The sequence below is a fragment of the Macrobrachium nipponense genome, chromosome 34, assembly GCF_015104395.2.
Source record: "Macrobrachium nipponense isolate FS-2020 chromosome 34, ASM1510439v2, whole genome shotgun sequence".
Taxonomy (NCBI): domain Eukaryota; kingdom Metazoa; phylum Arthropoda; class Malacostraca; order Decapoda; family Palaemonidae; genus Macrobrachium; species Macrobrachium nipponense.
In genome coordinates, this window is record NC_061095.1 from 55617683 (window position 1) to 55633191 (window position 15509).

General features: G+C 41.3%; 1 protein-coding gene across 1 annotated transcript in view; it reads left to right on the top strand.

The window, feature by feature from the left end:
• Positions 1-13080, top strand: part of LOC135208057 (protein smoothened-like) — a 30750-nt gene extending 17670 nt beyond the window's left edge. The window contains exons 5-7 of the mRNA XM_064240200.1: positions 559-624; positions 12444-12583; positions 12898-13080. Coding sequence (XP_064096270.1) covers positions 559-624; positions 12444-12583; positions 12898-13061 — 370 coding nt within the window. The 3' untranslated portion in view covers positions 13062-13080. The remainder of the gene's footprint in view (positions 1-558; positions 625-12443; positions 12584-12897) is intronic.
• The last annotated feature ends 2429 nt before the right edge of the window (positions 13081-15509 follow it).

Consider the following 15509-nt stretch of genomic DNA (forward strand, 5'->3'; position numbering starts at 1 on the left):
CAGCTGATCAAGGCTATTTCGCCGCACATATGCCCACGTTTTACATACATGAACATGCACCACCTTTATACATGAATGTGTGACAGTAGTTTATTGTCACTAAATCTTTACTCTCTAACATATTAAGATATGGCTACTCTACTATGCTTTTACAAGATTGGTTATGCCAACAGAGGAAAGAACATGTCACATACTTTATAGAATAACTTCATGTGGAAAAGGTTTTTGTTCAAAGTTAAGGTATTTGGTAAGTCTTCAAGTAGATTTGAACAAATTGTAATGATTTTTGTTGTGTGGCAAGATTATGAATTTATATGTAGTATAATGATAACAGTACAGGGGAACAATATTTTTATGTATACATATAGGTATACAAGCTCAAACATTTGAAGTTTAGGTTGCAGATTCTTACTGTTATTAATTTAATTTTTTTACTAATTTCTTTGGATAAGCAGGATTGGAAGTAGATTTAAACTTGAAATCATTATAATATATATAAATCAACAAAGTAAATTGTAAGGCTTTCTTCATGATCGTAAAATATTCTAATTGTTGCAGGGTAGCCAATGTTAAAGAGCATCACACCCACCCTCAAGGGCTACTATTTACTCCTTATTTCGATAAGTAATACTCTATTCCTTATAATTTTGTCAGGCTTTCTTCCTAATTTGATTCCTTCATATACACTGCACTTAGAATTTGGAATGTTATATTTTGCATGTTGATTAGGTCCATTGGAATTTAAGCTTTAGGATGTTTATCATTAATATAACAGCAGTGCATTTTTTGAGTCATTACGCTAGAATTGTCTTTGTGTATAAGTAATGAAAAAACTTTTTGTCCTTTATAGTGAACTATGGACACTCAGTTGTTGTACAGTCTACCTTTTACTTTTCATCTATTCCTTACAATCTCTTTCTGCCTATCTATCCAACTTCTTTATCTCAGCCTTCATGCAATTATCATTATTCACTCAAGAACAAACACCATCAGGAAAACTGTATAAGTTTAGAAATGGGACTTATTACTAGTTATAATTAACTACTATAGTATACTGTTGTTGGATGTGAACAGCACAGTGTTGTGTCCAAGATATATGTCGTAGTATATTCTTTTTCCTTTAAATTATCTCTACTTAGAGTTTTCCTTTTAAGTGCTGACCAGTAAATTAGTAAATCTTTGGTTGGCATTAGGAGAATAAAGGGATTTTGACGTAAGGAAAAATCTATTTCTGGGCGATTGGCTCGTGTCGCTGCGCGAAATATCCTTTAATCTATTATTTCTAGGGTAAATGTACTAACACATACCAGAGAATAAATAAAATAAAGAAAAAGGTCAGTATAACTGACTCGCTCACCCTCCAGGAGGGTGTCGGTATGAACACTAGGCGAGTGAGACCACTACCACGAGCCAAATGCCAATAGAAATTCCTAGAAATCTCCCACTACAAATCCCTCCAAGAGGGGAGCCGACCCACAGAGTGAGCAGCTCGTACTACTACTACTCCATCCCATGCTGCCGACTGCTGCGCCTCTGGTGGCCATCCTGAAGTTAGCAGACAATCTTGGGCGAAGGGATGGGTAGGGTGGGATTTCGCTGGCGACACGAGCCAATCGCCCAGAAATAGATTTTTCCTTACGTCAAAATCCCTTTTCTGGGCTCAGCTCGTGTCGCTGCGCGAAATCGTACCAGAGAAATAGCACAAGATTGTAAACAAAAGTAATAAAATGAGAATAAAAATAAAATAAATCAGAATAGGTCTCAAATAAAAGATAAAATATATAAGAATAGACTATAATTGCTAAAAGATACATATACACAGGGGTATAAAAATAGAAATATGCTTAAATTACCCTTAAATCTAATCATGTTTGTAAACATAAGGTAATTACATATGTACAGGTAAAATTATTTACATGTATCAATGTTATCTGTGTAACAGCATGTATCAAAAGTATAATAGCAATTAATAAAAACAATCAACAATAATAATATATAAAGGAATGTATATGACTTAATATACAAACCCGTAATCATTATAATATGATGTATCCCCTAAGCATAAAAATAGAGGGGAAACATCCTATGAGATCAATGTGTATAATCATTTGTGAGTGTCCCTAACCAGACAATAAGGGGCACCCACTACACTATCACAAAAGCAGCTAAGACACAAGGTGAATGCAAATGAACCAGGTAGGAATAGACGAACTTTGGGTGAGGCAGGTAGAAAGGAGGACTGAATCTTCTACTACAAACTAGCTAGAGTCAGGGAAACTATGTTACCCGCTGCTACTGCTGGGAATTTCAGAGCTTCCAAGGACTTAAGGTAGTGACGTTTGAACACTGTCGCGGCGATTTCCATCCAGTATACTTTTTCAACTCATCGAAGTTCATATGTTGGAAATTATTAATTGGGTGGCTACTGCCCCTGACATCATGTGCTTTCGGGAAAGAGTCAGGATTGCTTGCTTAATAAAGTACAGGATTTGTTGCCTGATGCCTTTAATGGATAAAGTTCCACCTTTTTCCCTCCTAAAGAGGGGACCCAGCGAAGATGAGGAGGTCCTAGACAGAAAGGCTCGTAAGGTTGTAACTGGGCAAAGAGATACATCTTGTGGAAGGGGTAGTACCTTCCAAGGTTCCCACCTCATCAAAGGATCTTCATTCTTTGCTAAAAACGCTACGTTCCGGAGAAAGTAGGACTTCTCCTGTGGGAAGGAACTGAATATGATCCGGGTCTCTGGATAGAGCCGACAGTTCTGAAATTCTTGCTCCTGAAGCTAAGCTTAATAAGAATAGGGTTTTTCTTAAGAGCATTATAAACGAGCATGTGTCATTATCGGTTTCGGAAGCCAGTTTTAGAACATCGTTTAAGAACCATGAAACTGACGTAGGCCTTACAGAAGGCCTAAGCCTAGCACATGCCTTAGGAATAGACGAGAAGTAGGAATCCGTCAAGTCTATGTTAAATCCAAATTGAAATATCTTTTTCAAAGCTGACTTGTTTGTCGTAATCGTGCTAGCTGCTAAACCTTTTTCAAATAAGGATCTGAAAAAAGGATATAGCTGAATTAACTGTCATGATTCTAATATCCGAATCTCTCAGGAAGGTTGCTAACTTTTTGACAGCAGCATCATACTGCCTTTTTTTTCAAAGTCGAATCCCTTTTATCGGATTCCAAGAATAGAATATTCTGAGGGTCAATATTCGCTATCTCTTTTTGCCGCAAACTTCATGAAAATCCATAAAGTTAGGGTTTTGAGAATCCCTGAGGAAGCGAACACAGTCTTCATTTGTACTGACTGGGAGAGCTTGGGACTGGGGATCTGAAGAGGACGAAGGCCAGCTCCAAAATTAGAGGATACCAGTTGCTCTTCGGCCAGTCTGGGGCTACTAGAGCCACTTGACCCTTGAAAGTCCTGAGTTTTGTTCAATACTTTCATGAGGAGATTCACTGGAGGGAAGACGTAAATCGTTCTCCCAGGTTGTTCCCAGTCTAGAGCCAGGGCGGTCCGTGGCATAGGCCAGAGGGTCCAGGTTGGGGGCTACATAACACGGTAGTTTGTGGTTCGCTTGTGATGCGAAGAGGTCCACCTGTAGCCCTGGGACTCTTTGAAGGATCCATTGGAACGAACTGTTGTCCAGTGACCATTCCGACTCTAGGGGTACTGATCGGGATAGGGCGTCTGCTATGACGTTTCTTACTCCAGCTATGTGAGTGGAGGAAAGATGCCAACTGAACTTGTCTTGCCAGGGAGAAGATGGCTATCATGACGTGATTTAGATGACGTGACTTGGAGCATCCTCTGTTTATACAATGACTACCACTGCGCTGTCCAGGACTAGCTTATGTGGGAGTACTTGGGGTGGGCGTAACCTTTTTAGAGTCAAGAATACTGCCATTGCCATCCAGTACGTTTATATGGAACTGACGGAACTGAGGTGACCAAGTCCCTTGAACCTTTTTGACCTGGGAGGGAATACCCTCCCCAGCCGCTTAAGGACGCGTCTGTGTGGATGGTGACCCCTGGTGGAGGGAACTGAAGGGGTACTGACATTGATAAATTCTTGACTCTCGCCCATGGCCGAAGTCGATTCTTTAGAATCAGAGGCACTGAGGATAGTTTGTCTGGACCTGACGTTTGACTCGCGAGCGCCAGATTCTGGTTAGGTCTTTCAGTTTGGCTTTCATTAAGACGTTTGTCACTGATGCAAAACTGGAGAGAACCCAGGATCCTTTCCTGGGCTCTCCTTGACGCTAGTTTGTGACTAGAAATTGCTTGACTGACTTTGCTATTTCTTTCCTTTTGGTTGATGGAATCGACAGAGTGTGGGATGATAGATTCCATTGAATGCCCAGCCACTGAAAGTTTGACTCTGGAGTGAGTCTTGATTTGGTCCTGTTTATTTGAAGCCTAGATATTCCAGGAACTGAATCACTTTCAGAGTAGCTCTGTTGCATTCCTCGACTGATGTGGGGCCCAGATCAACCAATCGTCGAGATACGCTACTACCATGATCCCTTGCGATCTGAGTTGTTGCACTACCACTTCCGCTAGCTTCGTGAACACTCTGGGTGCCACGTTGAGTCCGAATGGAACTACCTTGAAGGAGAATGTCTGGTCTCCTATCTTGAAACCCAGATACGGACGGAAGTTTCTTGCAATAGGATATGAATAGTAAGCGTCTGTAAGATCGATAGAGGTGGTGACGGCCCCACGGGGAAGTAGGGTCCGCACCTGTGAGATCGTGAGCATCTTGAACTTGTCGCAGCGGATGGCTAAGTTTAAGCGGGACAAGTCTAAGATTACCCTTCTTTTTTGTGAGCCTTTCTTTGGCACGCTGAACAAGCGACCTTGAAATTTTAATCTCTTGACTCTCGCTATAGCTCCTTTTTGAAGGAGATCGTCTGCGTACTCTGTCAATTCCTTGGAAGGAAGTTGACGGAAAGGTCTGGATGGAGGTGGGTTCGTCAACCAGCTCCAACCCAGACCTTTTGACACTATGCTCTGAGCCCATTGGCTGAAGTTCCACCGGGTGGCGAAAGTGAAACAGCCTCCCCCCTACCTGAAGTTCTTCATTGGTTCTGGTAACCGCCTCGGCCTCCTCTGAAGTGCTTCCCCTGTTAAAGGGGCTCCCGATCCTCTCCCACGAAAGGAACGCTTATACTCTACCTCCCTTTAACCCGAGCGGTCATACTTCTGAGAAGCTTGACTCTCGAAGGCTTGATTGTAAGCTGGAGAGATGGCGTAAGAGGTGGAGGGCTGAGGCTGAGGGGATATCACATAAATTGGCTGTGATTGACCTTTAGAAGTGGAGGGTTGGGCTGTCTGCACTAATGGTACTGTTGGAACTTGTTGAGGAAAGCGTAGTTGCTTCTTCTGGTAAGGTTGGAAACGCTCTGGGTTTCTTTTGTCCCTTACCTTTAGGAGTCAGGTCTTGCTCCTCTTAGCCGAAAGGCCCCAACGATCCTTAAGGCTCTGGTTTAACCTGGTAGCCTCTGACTGGACCTCCTTAACCATAGCCTTCTGGGAAGAGATCTGCTCCCCAGATGTTAGACGAGAGTAACCTATTCGGTTCATGCCGAATGGTTGCCTCTTGTAGGACATGCTTCCCTACACTTCGTCCGAGCAGTGGCAAACTCAAACATATCTGACTGTACCGTTTGAGTCAGGGCTTTGGTCATGAGCTTAAAAATCGGTTTTCTGATCCAAGCCATGGTAAGCTACCTCAGACATAGCATAGAATTGATGGATCTGGGTAGACGCGATTTTGCATCAAACCTCAGCTGAATAATGGCTATCTTGGGAGCCTGGGGAGCTTTTAACACCAAACTGCTCCATAGCACAGTCCGGTTTGAGTTTGCCAGCTGAGAAAGTATTCGGCAAGTCTTCCCACAATTCTCCAACTGAGGGAGCAACGGAGAAGTGGGATCCGCTTCCTTCAACTGCAGGATATAGGTTACCCCTTCTGGGCCGCTGGGATGGTCGACCTCGCGATCTTGGTTAGGAACGGGAGCGGGTACTCTTCATCCATTGTAAAAATGGTAAAGGGACTCTTAAATGGTTGTATCTTGGTGTTAGAACAATCCATGTCCTCTAAACACCTGAGCCATTCTCTCTGAGCCTGGTCTCCGTGAGTAGAGGACTGTCCTTAGGTACCTTATCGTCCCCGCACCATAGCCGACGCGTAAGCCTTGCGTAGCCTATGAACGGAGGCTGGAGGTCTTCCGGGAAGAACTCGAAGTCCTCTATTCTTCGAGTCCCAAATTCCGGTATAGAGATGAGACCGTCCTGGAAGGGGGCGTTATGACGCTACTCTCCACGGATTGTCATAGAGATGAGACCGTCCTGGAAGGGGGTCGTATGACGCTACTCTCCCACGGATTGTTCATAGAGAACTGAGGTAGTGAGTCATACGGAGGAAGTTGGGATCCACTCGTGTTGGACAGTGGAGGAGAGGCTAGAGGAGCTTCTCTCAGCCCGGGCTATAATGGAGTCCTGGGAAGTAATCCTGTCCGACAGACGAGAGATCATTTGCTCCATGCTACTCTTTAAGGACCAACCAGGTCCCCCACCTGTTGCAACAGGCCAGCATTGGAGTCCAAAGCCGGAGCTGCTGCGGAGGTGGAGGGGAGGCTCTGAATCGGAACCAAAGGTAGCGGAACTGGTGATTCTGCCGGAGTGCGAGATCTCTCTCTGGAGGATTTACTCCTCGAGGACTTAGAGCCGGAGCTAGAAGCTTTAGACCTGGATGCTCCGGGATTCCCAGCCGGAGACTTACGGGAGGAGGATGAAGCCGAAGTCGTCTTCTTAGACGACGACGACGTCTTAGTCAAAGTCATCACCTTAGACTTGACCTTAGGTCTAACCGAAGCACCAGGAGGAGAATATATTTCGTCACCCGTAAAGCCTTGGAAGGATGGAGAGGTTGCAGGAGTAGAAGAAACAGTTACGCCCAAGGGTGACCCTTGGGTGTCCACCGTACCTACCTCGACCAACAGGTCGTCTATACCTACCATAGGTTCAACATTAATATCTAGGGTCGCGACATCCGTAGAGATATCCTGGTCCTGATCAGTTAATGAGGTGGCCAGCTGTTGTTGGATGAAGGCGATAGTCGGATCAGCTTCTATCGGGTTCCGACGTATCCTGTCGCCTTGCCTCCAGGGGAAGATTAGTAATGCCAACCGCTTCTCTAGGATGTAGGGTCTGTCCCTTGGCGGTCGTTAAAAAATTTTTCCCAAAACCGCCGACCCAGGCCCGCAGGGTAGCTAGTGCGGTATCTCTTACCGCCGGAGCCTGGAAGAGAGGGCGTAGTTTAGATTTAAGAATCACTTAAAACTAAAACTTAAAGTATAACTTAAATTAATTGCCTTAAGTTAATATGATGAAAACTTAAGCGCTAAAAAGAAGCGGAGCAGCTACTGGAGATGTAAACTTACCCTTCCAAAAGCTGGCTCACCAGATCGTAACATATGGTACACCCGTCTCATGGTACCAGACCTGGATGTCCCCGAGCGGAGTCGCGCATGGAGCATGGGAGGGCCGCAAAACTTCGTGTCCACAAGGGTCCTGAAGTGTGGCGGAACATTCCGGATGCTCACAGTTGGTGGCTGTAAGTGGGGAGACACATGAGTATCTTAAAAAACATCACTTACAGTCTAAGGACAGAAGAGCTCCGATGCATGCCGGAGCTCGGAAAAAATTTGTGCATAACCCCTCCCTGCATCGCCTGAATAGGCTATAATCCCGGAGAGATCCGGTAAGATATGTAAGGGAGGGGGATGGTTTAAGGTTCTTAAGATAAACTTAAAGATAACTTAAACCTAACACACAAGCAAACCGGACTAAGTCCAGTGCGTAGCGGAGTGTAGTAACTCAGCAAAACGGTAAGGTTAGTAGAGACCCACTGTATGCTCCGGTCCACCCTACTGGGTGGACTAACAACTTTCCGCTGGATACCAGGACTCCGATCAGGAAGGAGCCCTAGTAAGATGGGAAAGAGCGAGAAGACATACAGGCTCAAGCTAGCCGCCCGGAGCGGACAATGGTGAGCCGGAGGGTGATGGGTCTAAGGCCAGTACCCCCACTCCGTACCAAACCCGGGCCGGGACCGAGAAGCCGGAGAGGTCGAGACCAGTCTGGTCTGTCCCGACTCCCTAGCCCCTCCGCCTGAGGGGAGAGAGGGAGGCAGGCTCGGGTATGAGGAGCGAGCATGGGCAGACCGACCGACCCCCGCCCGAGCTCTATGGAAGAGCGGGAGGGGGGGGAAGAATGACTGGACAGGCGTCTGGCTGGCCCGTGATCACGAAGTGACCACGAGGCGGTAAGACCAAATACGACAACTAAGCCTAGGACAACCACTGATCAGGGAGATGCTATCGGAAGCATACTGAACTGAAAAGCGGAGGCAAATAAGCCCACTGGGCCGAACCAACTGATCAGAGAGATGCTATAGGGAAGCAACCGAACTGATGAGCGGTAGTATAGGCTCAAAGAGCCAGGACCTAGGCTAAGCCAGACGCCTAACTAACCTAACAATAATAAAATATACAGTTTATATAAATAAATAAATGAAAGAAAGAAAACAATATAGCAGGAGAAAAATCCAGGAGTGTACGACTAACCCGAAGGCGAAGTCTACCACTCAAAGCTAGTCAGAGGCCGATACTAAGACCTGGACTAGGGTCTGGATAGAAGAAGCCTACGTAAGGTAAAATACAAAATACATGCATGCTGACAAACCTGAGTAGACCGTACCCTAAGTAAAGCGGATAATCATAAAGAGCGAAGATAAATAGGGGATGTTCTAGGTATGGGAGACCAAGAACGAACCCATCACGAGGCAGAAACCATGCTGCCATTGCTTCCGACCCCACCCCGAGGTCGTATTTATACCTAAAAAACGGCAATACTGTTCCTCAGGGGGGCCGGAAAAAAAACAACTAACCGTAAATACTGAGTACTTAACTTAGCTGCTGCGATAGCTGCACGCTCCATAATAGAAAATCCAATGAAAGGGCACAAAAAACACAGAGAGAAAAATATCACAACCGCTCGTGTGCGCTAACTTGAAAGGATGGCCACCAGAGGCGCAGCAGTCGGCAGCATGGGATGGAGTAGTAGTAGTACGAGCTGCTCACTCTGTGGGTCGGCTCCCCTCTTGGAGGGATTTTGTAGTGGGAGATTTCTATTGGCATTTGGCTCGTGGTAGTGGTCTCACTCGCCTAGTGTTCATACCGACACCCTCCTGGAGGGTGAGCGAGTCAGTTATACTGACCTTTTTCTTTATTTTATTTATTCTCTGGTATGTGTTAGTACATTTACCCTAGAAATAATAGATTAAAGGATATTTCGCGCAGCGACACGAGCTGAGCCCAGAAAACATCCTCAGGGAAAGGTCCTTGTCATGCATGAAAAAACTTGGTTTTCATTGATTATTAAGGGGACCCGAGTACATTTCAGTCTTTCTTTCCTCTTCTTTTTCACTTCTGTTGTCTGTCATCAAATTGATATGTTTGATGCCCATCTTTGTATGAAAAATGTAATTTCATCAAAATTCTTAGGGTAATTCTCTTGTGTTTGAAGTTATTTAACTTTGAATATTTTGAAACCAGTACTACTTTAACTCTTGAGTATTTTGTAACCAGTACATTACATTGTTGATTGTCAATCATTTGTACCATTTGATACAAATATAAACAGAACCACATGTAAGAAAATAATTCCAAAATCACATAACTGTGGTGATTTTGCAAGAAAGTTCAAATAATTGACATAGATCTGATTGAGCTACAGGTACCAATAATAATTCTAGTTTAAAGATCACAAGTAACAACTGAAGAAATTTGGATAAAAAGTTAAACAAAAATTTTATTTAAATGGTTGTAAGTTGAGTCTAACAATAATTTCTCATAGGACCTTTACAAATTTCTTTGCACTACTGCCTGTATCTCTTTAGTAAATACAATAAATCTTTTTAGTGAAAATACTGTAAAAGATTTGCAAGTTATATTGACCCATGCAAATTTGATTTTATCATTACCCCATTGCCATATAACGTGATTTTGTCCATGTAATACCAGTAAGTTCTATACTTATTTCTCATAATGAGGCTGGTTGTTCTTGGACTTATAATAACTTACTAGTTCAATAATATGGTCAGGGTGTAATAGATTACATTACAAGTTTAGTAGAGTGGTAAAGGGTAAGGATGCAATATGTTTTGTTACTGTGCTGTGTAGGGTATGTTCATCTTTTTGGTATTTGTTCAGATGTGCATCAAGTAGAATATAATTTATGTCTGGTCTGTTTTGGCTTAGATGAGAACACTGGATATGAGTAGTCTTCAAAATTTCTAAGTTACTGTCTTTCTAGAGTGGTAGCAAGGACATGTCCATGCTGTTGCCATTTCCCCTTCATCATTACCAAATCTACATATAGATTTTATCATTTCCTTAAAGGTCTGGGTAGATGTTTTTGACTAACACTACAGCTTCTCAGCTGATTGGCAGCATGTTGTGAGACAATATGGGTAACCGCTTCTTGAATGTAGACACAGGTAATGATGTATTTAAACTGCAGAACATTGATTTTGACCATAAAGAAGAAGATTGAAGTTTGTATGTTTCATATAGACCTCTGTTGTGATGCTATACTGGTTTGTGAGACTTGAGATGTAGTGAAAGGGGAGCCTCCCTATAATGCTAAATTCAAGGGCATCACCAGTACAATGGAATCATTATTTATTTTCTTTTGATTGTTCACAGTGGGCACAGTAGTAAAGTACTTTTTCCAATGATGTCCATTTTATTGTAAATCATCTTTGAAAGAAATCTTTCTTGCTCATAATTGCTTCACATGTATAGTGCCTATGCATCAAGAGGTAGCATATGCTACACATTTCATAAAGCATCAGTACCCATATTCTGTTCTGGTGTCATATTTAACTGCCTGGTACCTTTTGTTACAAGACTTTGAAATGGCCTTTTTAAGAATGTTCACTTGTCCTTTGAAGTAAAGTTTGTGTGCTGCAGGTTTTTATCCTTATGTGGGTTGTTTTGTCTTTGATTATATGTTATTTTGATATGTATATTACTTTTCTTCCCATGGCACTGTTTTTCTTGGTCTTTCATGTATGGCCATTCATATCTGGAAGATTGCTTAGCAAGGTAATGGACTTACTGACATGTTTTGTGTAAACATATGTATGTTTTGAAAATCAATACTAATGGTTACAGAATTTACTTTTTTCTTTTGCTTATTTATTATTACATAAATTTTAGTAAGAATTTGATTCCATGCCTATCCTTTATGTTATACTGTATTGATATTTGTAGTTTTCTTAAATTTTATGAAACATTTTAGATTAATTTTTATTCAAATGATAAAGCAGATTTTTAAGCCTAAATTTGTTGAACTATTAAATTGAGGAAATGGAAAGTAATTAAAATTATTATTGATGTGTACTATTATCATCTAAAATCTATTATAATCTAAAATCTATTTAATCAGAATTTAACTGATTTAAGGAGTGAGCTACAGTGAATACCCAGTGTGAGAATTGTTAGGTAGTTTTTGTGGAAATGTAACCATTTATTTTTCCACTTAAAACTTTGACTATTACATCAAGTGAAGAAGAAATAATGAATTAAAGAACTGATTATTTAGACAGATAATGAACTTATATCATTTATGATATTGTACTAGTATTTAAGAAGAATCAACTCTTAGAAAGTAAAGAAAGAAGGAAAAGATATTTAACATTATATTTTGTTGGAACAATATCTTCATGTAGTTTAGAATTGTTGATTGTGGTGGAAAATTATAAGTAAATTTGGAAGCGTCGACTAAAACTTACTGGTAGAATATTTTCAAAAAATATAGTTAGAAGAACTTAACTGAGGTAATATTTTGCACTTTCACACCAAATCATTTTGGAAAGTTAAAACTAGAATAATAGATATGGTCATTATTTTAGAGGGATTTAATTGCACAAGCATAAAGTTCGAGAGTAATAGTTTTTAATGAGGCCCTTACCAGCCATTTTTGTCTATGAGTTAGGTTATCATTAGAGTATCTTTAGTAGTCAGAATTGAATGTGAGTTGAGGCTTATAGTCTATGAAATGTTATTTTTAAGCTTGAGTATTCCAGTGGACCTGTCTTGCATGGCCCAACTTACTTGGCAGCAGTAATGCCCTTGAGAGCTTAAAATCTTTACCTCACCTTTTTATAAATGTCTTTGATTCATTCCTCCTGGTTGTGTGTATTTATCCTCAGTTGTTTTGGCCTATAAATTGCTACTTTTATATTTTATCTCTTCCTATGTTACGTATGTAAAAGTTATGTACTAGTATAATTTCTGTTGACTACAGATTAGATAAATCTGTATCTCATAAGAATATTTTATTTTAAAGTTTAATTTTTATGCTTTCAGAGTGGCTGGTGTGTCTTCAGAGGAACCTTTGCGTTTGTCTAAGCATAAGGTCATAGCGCAAGCATTTGCTAAACGTCATGATCTTAATACAGCTGGAAGACTTTCAATTAGTTTGCACTCACTGCATGCAGATCCTATTGGTAATAAAGAGTACTTATATGCTCTTACAATACTGATTATATTTTGGAGTTACTTCAAGTTTCTGAGTTATTCCTCTTAAGGGTTTTGTCAAACGTTATTCAACAAAATAGATTTTTTTTTTTTGTCATATTGAACATCAGACATAAGTATACTTAGTGTTATTTTTTCACAGCTTAGTTTTTCTGACTTGGTTAATATATTTATCAAACAATGTTTGAGTCATTTGAAGAGAATAATATTGAAAGGGAGAACTTCAGCTTGCATGTCTTCTCTGTAGATAATATTGGATGCTGATAATAGAGTATCATTTCAGGTTTGAATTTTGACATGAACAGTGCAACATCTGGCGATTTGTCTTCAGCATGGGCAACTGCTATACCTCATTTGATGGCAAGGCGTGGAGCAGTAGTTGGGTCAGCAGCTCTTGGACTGCGCAGAAACTCAGTTGACTCAGAATATAGCATAAGTAGAAGGTGATATTGATGTTCTTCACAGAAATACTCCTTTGCAACAAAACCTTTTTATTGACACCTCCATTAAATTGATTTGTTGGGTGTGATATGCAATTCTATTAATGCTTAGTATTTTGAGGTTTAATTATTGTTCATTGTTTAAATTCTAAAAGTTATGATTTTGTGAGCTTTAAGTTTGTCTCTAGAGTTCTGTAAGTTGCAATGCAACATTAATATCCTAAACTGAACTTTACACTAGCTAACTTTTGTTTGTATTATTATTAAGTTGTTTTATGGAATCATTTGACACATTGCTAGGACTCACAGGGCTTGCCTGAAGAAGTTGATCTTAATGAGACTTGACAGTGTTGAAGTAAACTACAAAATGAGAAGCAACTAAGAGAGCAAATGAAAGTACATTGATTGACTAGAGATTATCTGGTGTCACAACTACCATGGTCAGTGATACACAAAGTGAAAGTACAATTGACAAGAAAGTGAAGATACTGTTTTCATTAGCTTTCATTCATTGAATTTCCCATTTTTTTTTACTGAAAAGACACAATCTTGCTAAATTTACTCTAGAATATGAAAATACAATGCAGATAATATCATATAAGTTAAAATTGCAAAACAGAAATGCTCTGATACTTGAAAACACGATATATGTCCGAAGTGATTGGAATTTCTCAGATGGATTCGTTCATAGAGATCTGGAAGATAGTGTGAATTTCTGATTGTAGTACTACATATCATGACAACAATATTTACTCATTTTCCTTTATGAAAGAGAATATTATTGCATCATCATAAGTGATGACTATAATTATTTTAGTTTCTACAAATTTATGTCTGTATTCGAAAGCGGTTAAAGTTAGCTGACGTCAATGGCAGTAAATGATGCGACGGGTAGTGTAGCTTGTGCAAATCTAGTTGAATACACAAGAGCGTTTGTTCCGACACGGCATACAAACCTTCGGTCCTTTTACAATAGGAAGGTTACTAGCGGCAGCTGGATAGGTCGTAAGCTTTCGAACAAGGGGTTCGGTAGTTAACTGCTTGTCCGACAGGCGCGCGCGCACGACTGGGAGGTAAACAATCACTTTTGCTTTCGGCCTGCTGGCGTGTAGACGTGTGTATCATCGCTCTCTGCCCGCTTCATCGTCGTTGCTTTCGCATGGTTGTGTTTTTCTTTTTCTATTTATCTAATGAAACTGAATTGTAAGTACAATCATTTCATCTTTATTTCCATTGAATTCAATTGTGAATTAAAGGATCTTGGTTTCTCCACGCCTCCGATACCGAGTGGCGGGACTGAAGGGCGTAAGTGCGGGAATTCATTTTTCCCAGAAATGATCCTCGTATTGTGTATGCTCGGTGCCGAGGGCGGGAGAGCGCTCGCTCCGAGCTTATATTTTGGTTGGAAATGTGTAGATGAAAATCGTAAGTAAGTACCCTTTTCATTTATATTTTTTTTTTACCTGTATGCTCGTTGCCGAGCGAATGCGCTCGGCACGAAAACTTAATCTGTATGGAAGTGGAATCGCAAGTACAGTATTCTTTTTCATTTTCATATATTTATTTTGAATGTAGCAATACTCATTTTGGATCAGTTTCCGCTCTTACCCGGAAATTGATCCTTTCCCCTTTTTATTTGAATGAAGTGAAATCGCAAGTGCACTATTCTTTTTCATTTTCATATTTTATTGAGATTGCATTATTTACTTGGATCACTCTTTCCACTCTTACCCGGGAATTGATCCTTCCCCTTTTTATTTTGTATGAAGTGAAATCGCAACCGCAGTATTCTTTTTCATTTTCATATATATTTGTTCCGATACGTAATACAAACCCTCGGTCCTTTAACAATAGGAAGTAGCTAGCAGCAGCTGGAACGGTCGTAAGCTTCGAACAAGGGGAGAACGGTAGTTAACTGCTTGTCCGATCGTCGCGCGCCGCGCGGACTGGGAGGTAAAACAAATCACTTTTGCGTTTCGCCGTGTGTGGGAAGGACGTGTTCGTCATCGCTCTGCCCGCTTTGTCGTTTGCTTTGAGTTTGAGTATTTGCCCTCTCTTTCTGTATAAATCAGAGTGACTGTAAGTACTTGTACATTTCTTTATTGATCTTGCAATGAGTGAGGAAGAAATGGAGATATCACCGCGCCCTCCAGTCGCCCGTAGAGTGTGTCCCGGGCTGGAGGGGCGTAGATGTGGAGGTTTTAGATCATTTGTTGATGTGGACCCTCACGAGGTTTGTACTCGTTGTCGGGGGCGAGAGTGCTCCCGCAACGAGCCCTGTGTCATATGTATGAATTGGTCGAGGCGCAGTGGGTGCTGTACGAGGGCAGGAAGAGACTTAGGCCGCCCAAGAAGTCATCGGAAAGTCCAGTGACTCCTTTGGTAACGGACACTTCGTCCTCTTTCCTGCCCCCCGGCCAGCCCCCACGTTTCGCGCCTTCCCCTGCGGGGGGGG